This window comes from Helianthus annuus, chromosome 12, assembly GCF_002127325.2.
Source record: "Helianthus annuus cultivar XRQ/B chromosome 12, HanXRQr2.0-SUNRISE, whole genome shotgun sequence".
Lineage (NCBI taxonomy): Eukaryota > Viridiplantae > Streptophyta > Magnoliopsida > Asterales > Asteraceae > Helianthus > Helianthus annuus.
The window spans coordinates 21,739,027-21,748,025 of record NC_035444.2 but is presented as its reverse complement, the minus strand read 5'-3'; the positions used below and the strand labels follow the sequence as shown (position 1 = coordinate 21,748,025).

The following is an 8,999-nucleotide window of genomic DNA, read 5'->3' as shown; positions in this document are numbered from 1 at the left end:
AGGGGTGTGACAAGTTGGTATCAAAGCCAACGCTGAGTGAATTAAACACTAGCCTTCTGTGTTTAATCTCAGTTACACAGTTGCACATTCCTCGATTCTCGAGTCTAGACAAAGAACTTAGGAAATATCCAAAATTTGTTTTATTTTCTAACTTTGTCTTATATATATTTTGTTGTGTCACTTGTTTGATTTTTGACAGGTTCACCAAAATGCTGCCACGTATGAGAGGAAGAGGAAGGGGACAAGGAGCATACGCAACCTCACACGACCATGAAGCCGGGCCTTCGCACAGGCGAACACCTTCAGGCTCCCATAACACAGATGCTCAAAATCTGTGGAGATCTTTTGCTGAACCCGCAAGGCACTCACTGAGTACCTCACCTTCTGTCCCACACTCCTTTGGGCCTCATTCAGAAAATGAGCCCCACAACTCCCATCAATCCTACATACCTCTCCAGAACCACCAATCACCTTTTGATTACCCAGCACCTGTCTTTCAGGGCCTGTTCAACCCTGATGATTACTTGGGAGAACCAATGGGTCATAACCCACTTGGACCGGAAGACCACTTTCCGGGTGGCAACGAGATGGATATCGATGAGGATACCGATCCTTCCATGCCACCGTCCGGAACACCGAACCACCCCATCGAGATTTCAGATGGGTCACCGTTTGTGGGATCACCTTACCATGGTCCCGACAGTTATGAGGAGAGATTCAAGCAGCATGATTGGGTATTTACCCCTAGTTACCATAACTCTCCCCTGCACCAGTCGCATCACAGCTCTCCCTTGCACTCCCAGCAGCAGCCTCAGCAGCAGCCACAGCAGCAGCAGGACCCCTCTGAGGATTTCTGGTGTAACGTGGTCACTCCACCGCCGCCACCACCTCCGGTTTTGCCTCCTCCGCCTCCGAGGCGAAGAGGAAGGAACGCACGGATGTCCACACGAGGGGGAATACGCATCGGCACCCTTCCACATTCAGGTAGCAGCCGATACTCGCCACTTCATGAAGAACTAGAGATGGGAGAATCTTCACACCCCGTCTCAAAGGTAACATCTGCGCCAATCGCGCCACCACCACCACAGGATTTTGGGAACCCAATCCCCGCTTATACTAGCGCGGCCGCATATAACCCCTTCGAGCCGACTTTTCCCCCAGGTTATAACTATACAGAGGATCCCTACTGGGTAGCTGCGAACTACAACTCTCTCAATCCGGAAGGTACTTTTGGAGGTCCCTGGGCTACGGGACAACCGACCTATGGATACCCATCATATGGATATCAGCAGCCGCAGCCTCCTCAACCACCGCAATATCAGATACCACCGCCGGCACCGATGATGTCGCCGCCACAAGTTCAAGAAATCCTTCAAGGGATAAATGATGTGTGACGTGAGATGCGGCATGAGTTACGGGAAGAGCGTCGGCATAATCGTGGGATGTTTAAGAAGATGGTGGATTTGATCAAGGGAAAAGGCAAGAAGGACTACTAAATCCTTTGTTTGCTAGTTATTTAATCATGTCCATGCGAGGACATTTATTTCTGTACTCTGCCCCTGCGTGGGTATGTTTTTCCTTTCTGTTCTACCCCTGGGTGGGTATGTTGTTTCTGTTTGACCCCTGCGTGGGTTTGTTTGTTAGTATTAGCCCCTGCGTGGGTATGTTATTTGAGTAAAAGTCCCGTTTAGGGCAAACTTTTGTTAGTTAATTCTATTTGAAATGGTTAATTTAAGTTTTTCATTTTTAAATTATATGCACAAATATAATATACGAATAAATGAAAAATAGCAATTATTATTTTAATTTACCATTTTAATAATAAGAATCTTAAAAAGGTAAAACCTAGCTTGAATGTCATATTAAAGACCTGGCCAATATGGTAGAACCTGTTAAAAAGATTCAATCTCTGTTAACATCTGTAAACATGTTAGCATTCTTGGCTAGTGTGATCCGCAAAATCACACATGTCACCCTTTTATTAAATTATCCAAAAATTTATATTCTATATATATATATATATATATATTTGATTGAGACATAATGCCTACGGGTTATAATTAATGTCATATAAAACAAAAAGACAGCCGTGGTTTATAGACCCCCTGCCAAGAAAAGGATTGATTGTTTTAATTATTAAAATTTTAATCCTATAGAATCTAAAATCAAATTTAGAATTTGTCCAAGTGACTAGGCCTATTGTGCCAACATATATTTCATTCGAGGGTAAAGTAACTAATAAAAAGTCCTGAATGAAATTAACAAATTAACTAATATGGCTTTTATTTACCATGGTTAATAAATCGTCAAGAACGATAACACTGTTTAGGCTTCTAAATAGACCTTGTCCTTACTTTTATGTAGCACCTAAAACCACATGGCTAAGTCTGAAGAAGTAAACAGTCACTCCGAGGAAGGACCAGATAACACTAGAATACATATAACTGGTGCGGAGCTACAAGCATTAGTAGAAAATGCTGTTGCCAAAGCCATTGAAAGGCAATATAGTGAACCAAATAGGACCCGAAGTAGGGCCCGGTCCGCGCCACATTCCAAGACCAAGGATCATTCTGAGGCTCATACCAAACCACTCTCTAAGAAGGATGCATCTAAGAAAGACGAGCTAAAGAAGAATGATGAGGATAATCACTCCTCTAACCACAGCAGTATCCCGAAAAAGGAGATCAAGCAGAAACATGAATCGCACAGTAAGTCCTGTACGTATAAATACTTCGTCTCATGTAAACCCAGAGACTTTACTGGGGAGAAGGGAGCGGTCGACTGCATGACCTGGTTAGACGAAATGGATACAGTTGTAGATATCAGCGGGTGTGCTGATCGGGATGTAGTGAAGTACTTATCCCAATCATTCAAAGGGGACGCACTGGCGTGGTGGAAATCTCTCTTACAAGCTGCCGGAAAGGCCACACTTTACAGTATGTCTTGGGATCAGTTCGTAGCCCTTATTAAAGAAAATTTTTGCCCACAACATGAAGTTGAAAGGATCGAGTCAGACTTCGTATCCTTGGTGATGAAGAATCTAGACTGTCAGGCATACCTCACCACTTTCAATACTCTATCTCGAATGGTTCCCTACCTGGTAACCCCAGAACCGAAAAGGATTGCCCGTTTTATTGGGGGTTTGGCACCTGAGATTAAGGCAAGTGTTAAGGCATCGAGGCCTACAACGTTCAGATCAGTAACTGATCTATCTCTCTCTCTCACCCAGGATGTAGTCAGATTGAGAGCACTTAAGAACTCGGAAGAGAATAAGAGGAAACGTGAGGACGATACCTCACGGAGATCGGAGAAGAGACACCGAGGGAATAACGACCACAGGAAAGGGTCGGGATTTAAGAGAGAGTGGCAACAATCAGGGGATAAGCCCAAATGCAAAACCTGTAAGAAAAACCATTTTGGGAAGTGTCACTTAGAGTCGAAATCGCAGTCCCTCACGAGACCCTGTGGAATCTGCAAATCTACGGATCATACGACTTTGAAGTGTAAGGGTCTGAAGGATGCAACATGTTACGGTTGCAACGAGAAGGGGCACATTAAGTCTAATTGCCCAAAGAACGCTAAGAAAACTGATGATGGAAAGAAGACCAATGCAAGAGTCTTCAAGATGGACGCTAAGGAAGCAGTTCAAGATAACAACGTTATTACAGGTACTTTTCTTGTAAATGATGTTTTTGCTAGAGTATTGTTTGACTCTGGAGCAGATAAGTCTTTTGTAGATAATAAATTCTATGAGTTGTTAAAATTGCCTGTAAAGGCCTTAAGTGTGAAGTATGAGGTGGAATTAGCTGATGGAACCATAGAAACCGCCTCAACCGTTTTAGATGGATGTGTTATATCCATTAGGAATCACTCTTTTCCATTATCCTTACTTCCCTTTAAGCTAGCCGGTTTTGATGTAGTGATAGGTATGGATTGGTTGTCACACAACCAAGCCCAGATTGTGTGCAACAGAAAGCAAGTAGTAGTTAAAACTCCGTCCGGTGAGTCACTCACTATCCAAGGAGATACCCAGCATGGGTTGCCTGAGCAAGTGTCCATGCTCAAGGCATCCAGATGTCTGCAGAAAGGTTGTGTCATTTACATGGCACAGGTTATTGTTGATGAGCCAAAGCCGAAGATTGAAGATATCCCTGTCATTTCGGAATACCCTGAAGTGTTTCCGGAAGAACTACCTGGCTTACCGCCGGATAGGCAAGTGGAGTTTCGAATTGACATCATTCCGGGTGCGGCGCCTGTAGCGAGAGCGCCATATAGGTTGGCACCAACGGAGATGAAGGAGTTAAGGACGCAATTGGATGATCTGTTAGCTAAAGGTTTTATTAGACCTAGCTCGTCTCTTGGGGAGCGCCAATCTTGTTTGTCAAAAAGAAGGATGGATCGATGCGTCTGTGCATCGATTACCGTGAGCTTAATAAAGTCACTATCAAGAATAGGTATCCTTTGCCTAGAATCGACGACCTGTTCGATCAATTGCAAGGGGCAAGCTACTTTTCAAAGATCAACCTGAGGTCAGGCTATCATCAGTTAAAGGTCAAGGATGAAGATGTGCACAAGATAGCGTTTAGGACTCGTTATGGACATTACGAGTTCCTAGTGATGCCTTTTGGGCTCACTAACGCACCAGCCGCATTCATGGATCTCATGAATCGCGTCTGCAAGCCTTATCTGGATAAATTCGTCATCGTCTTTATTGACGACATCCTTATCTACTCAAAGAACCAGGCTGACCACGAGAAACACCTTCGTTGTATTCTCAAACTTCTACATCATGAGAAACTCTATGCCAAATTTTCAAAGTGCGAATTTTGGCTTCGAGAAGTCCAATTCCTTGGACATGTGGTAAGTGAGCGTGGTATCCAAGTAGATCCCGCTAAGGTAGAAGCAGTTATGAATTGGCAAGAGCCAAAGACACCTACCGAGATTCGCAGTTTTCTAGGATTAGCAGGATACTATAGGCGATTCATCGAAAATTTCTCAAGGATTGCTGCGCCCCTAACTTCGTTGACATGTAAGAAGATCAAGTTTGATTGGGGCCCTAAGCAGCAGGAATCCTTTGACGTTTTGAAGAAGAAGTTAAGCAATGCACCAGTGTTAACATTGCCCGATGGTATAGAAGAATTTGTGGTGTATTGCGATGCGTCACACACTGGCATGGGCTGTGTACTCATGCAGAGAGGCAAGGTCATTGCCTACGCTTCACGACAACTAAAGGTGCACGAGAAAAACTACACCACCCACGACTTGGAACTGGGTGCCGTTGTATTTGCACTGAAACTTTGGAGACACTACTTGTATGGGACCAAGTGTGTAATCTATTCGGATCACAAGAGCCTTCAACATTTGTTCAATCAGAAGGACTTGAACATGCGACAAAGACGATGGATGGAAACTTTAAATGATTACGACTGTGAGATAAGATACCATCCAGGCAAGGCAAATGTAGTTGCTGACGCCTTAAGCAGAAAAGAAAGAGTGAAGCCGATAAGAATACATGCCAAGCGCATAGAGATAAGGAATAATTTGAACGAAAGGGTGTTAGCTGCACAGAAGGAAGCTGTGTTGGAAGCTAACTATCCTGAAGAAAAGCTAGGAGTAACAGAGGAGCAGTTATCCTATGACAAGGATGGAATCTTAAGACTGAATGGGCGAATATGGGTTCCTGTTTATGGAGGACTTCGAGATGTTATCCTCCAGGAAGCCCACAGCTCCAAATATTCCGTTCATCCTGGAGCTGATAAGATGTACCAGGATCTAAAGGCAAACTACTGGTGGATTGGTTTGAAGAAGTCTGTAGCTGAGCATGTAGCTAAATGTCTGACTTGTGCGCAAGTCAAAGCTGAGCACCAGAAGCCGTCAGGTTTGCTTCAACAACCTGAAATTCCCACATGGAAGTGGGAGATGGTGACAATGGATTTTATCACCAAATTACCCAAGACAAGGAAGGGAAACGATACTATATGGGTTATAGTAGATAGGCTAACCAAGTCAGCACATTTTCTTCCCATTAAGGAAACTTACAGCTCTGACATGTTAGCTCAATTGTATGTTGATAAGATTGTAGCGCTGCATGGTATACCCGTATCTATTATCTCTGATAGAGATACTAGATATACGTCACATTTTTGGAAGAGTTTCCAACAATCCTTGGGCACTCGTTTAAATTTTAGTACGGCTTATCATCCATAGACTGATGGTCAAAGCGAGCGTACTATTCAAACTTTGGAAGACATGCTACGTGCATGTGCGATCGACTTGGGTGGTAGTTGGGATAAGAACCTACCACTAATTGAATTCTCCTACAACAATAGCTACCACACCAGCATAAGAGCTGCGCCTTTTGAGGCCCTATACAGTAGAAAGTGTAGATCGCCTATTTGTTGGGCGGAAGTTGGAGATGTCCAACTAACAGGACCAGAGATTATTTTTGAGACGACGGACAAGATTGTCCAAATTCGCGATCGTTTGAAAGCTGCCAGGGATAGGCAGAAAAGTTATGCGGATCCAAAGCGTAAGCCTTTTCAATTCGAAGTAGGTGACAAAGTATTGCTTAAGGTATCACCCTAGAAGGGAGTGATGCGATTTGGTAAGAAAGGTAAGCTGAGCCCGAGATACATAGGACCTTTTGAGGTTATCGAACGCGTCGGATCAGTTGCTTACAAGTTAAACTTGCCTGAAGAACTTAGCGCTATACATAATGTGTTCCACATCTGTAATCTGAAGAAGTGTTTCGCTGACGAATCACTGGTCATACCGCATACAGATGTACACATAGATGAAAGCTTGAAGTTTGTGGAAAAACCATTGTCGATTGAGGATCGACAAGTGAAGAAGCTCCGAAGAAAGTACATACCTATTGTTAAGGTCAAGTGGGATGCCCGTAGAGGTCCCGAATACACCTGGGAGGTAGAATCCACAATGAAAGAAAAATACCCTCATTTGTTCGAGTATATCTCGAGGTCGAGATTTCTTTTAAGGGGGTGAGGATGTAACACCTCGGAAATTTACGTCCAATAATGTATTGACACGTGGCATAAGCTTTGGATATGTGAAAACATACTTTAGAGGGACTAAAGTTGACAAACAGTGAAACTATGGAATTATAAGGGTCCAAAGTGTCAACAATGGAAAGATAGGCTCTAAAATAACCCTACATAATGTTTATAGTCTCAAACGGTTAAATCATGGATCATACAAAGCGGAAAATGTAAGAAAGTGAGGAATTACAAACTACAGGGGCTAAATGTGTCAACATGTTGAATTTATACCTCTGAGTGATCTTTTGGCAAACCCGAAGCTTTGTAATGCTAAAATATACTCACTAGAATATGTGGTAAAAATTTCATGAAGTTTCGTTATCGTATGAGAAAGTTATGACCAAAACCGTACATGAAGGGTTAAAAGCATCAACGTCGAATTTCGTGACTTTTCAGGTGAGCGCAAAGAAAACCGAGGACTTTACCATGTTTGTAAATGTCCCAAGGTTCCTAAAAATCAAGTTTGAGAGTCTAAGGGTCATGATAAATGGCCAAAACCTCGTAACCGAAGATCAGGGACCAAATCGCAAATGTTAAACAAGTTTTGTGGGTCTGCAAGCCCCAGGCGGCCCGCCTGGGCACCCTTAAGCGGGCCGCGACCCACGCCCAGCACCAGAATTCGCGAACAGCAGCTATTTGGGTCCGTTTTGCGAGTTGATGACAGCTTTTACCACCTCCCAAACTCACCAATCGAATTTCATGCATGCTAGGACACCTGTAACCCTCTTGCAACTCCTGAATCAACTTAAATTCAGATCAATGTCTTCATAAATGGAGTCTTGAGTTAGAAACCAAGAACACTTGAACTTTCAAAAATTCACAAGAAGGATTCTGGAGCTTTCTGGTCGACAAGGCTGCTTCATAGTGATCTCTAAGCTTCATTAGGACTCTTGTAAGTATTCATAACCTTCTCTAATTCGTTCTAACTTAGATTATTAGCCGAAAGTCAATCCGTCGTAACTCTAGTTTGACTTTTTGATTAAACGAAAATGGCTCAGTCATTTCTCAAATTGAAAGTACCTACAAGTTGGTATTTATGTGGGAAACAAACCCTCAAAAGGGTATTTTCTGATTCCCACTCTAAGCATGATTATTGTCGAGTCAAAGTTGTTCTTAAAAAGTCAACAGAACGTGTTTTTGCAAAATCTAGCATAAATAGTAATGTAGAATACATGCAATCAGTTTGATCATCAAAATAACTTTGTAATGAATGTAAGAATATGTTTTATCATGATCAACTCGACAATTTTTAGTATAGACCCGGATCGGAACCGAAAGTCTTATAAAATGACTTTTTCTTTGACTCTCGATTCGGATCCGTGCATGCATGTTTGAGATCTGCCTTAGAGCTTATTTTGGACCATTTTTAATTATGTGCAACTCTCTGAGATTTTAAGACTTGGTTCAACAATTGTCCGATTCATATGCATGTTACCGGTTTATGCTTAAATATGACTATTTTGCCCTTTTTGCTATAAAACGTGATTTTTGGAAAAGTGAAAGAGTAGAAACCTTTATTACTGACTTATAAACTTGCACCAAAAATTTGATATCAGTTGGAGGTCCAGATTTAGAGTTATGCTCAATATCGTAAATTGAAAGCTTTATGTCACATAAACGGCGTAATTAGCGTATAACCTATTTAAGCCCACTTTTTGATACCAAACTTTTTACCAACTGATATTATATAATATTTTGGGATTTTTGAAGATTTTTATTTAATTTTTGGCTGATCGTATCATAGGTCTCTAAGTTTAATTCGGTTAATTCCGGTTTTGACCTTTTTGGCCATAAAATGAGTTTTATAAATCTTTTTGACCCCAAACCTCTTTCTACTGATTTTATTTGTTAAATAAATTATTTTGAGCATTCTGGAAATATCAAAATATCAGTTTTCCTTTGAAAACCCGGAACCGGCTCTAAATCGCCTTTTTAAGCATTTTT

General features: G+C 42.1%; 1 protein-coding gene across 1 annotated transcript; it reads left to right on the top strand.

The window, feature by feature from the left end:
• The first annotated feature begins 1,022 nt into the window (after positions 1–1,022).
• On the top strand, positions 1,023–1,394 carry LOC110892578 (extensin-like). Its single transcript, XM_022139735.1, has one exon. The coding sequence runs from the start codon at positions 1,023–1,025 to the stop codon at positions 1,392–1,394; it is 372 nt and encodes a 123-aa protein (XP_021995427.1).
• Positions 1,395–8,999: the final 7,605 nt, after the last annotated feature.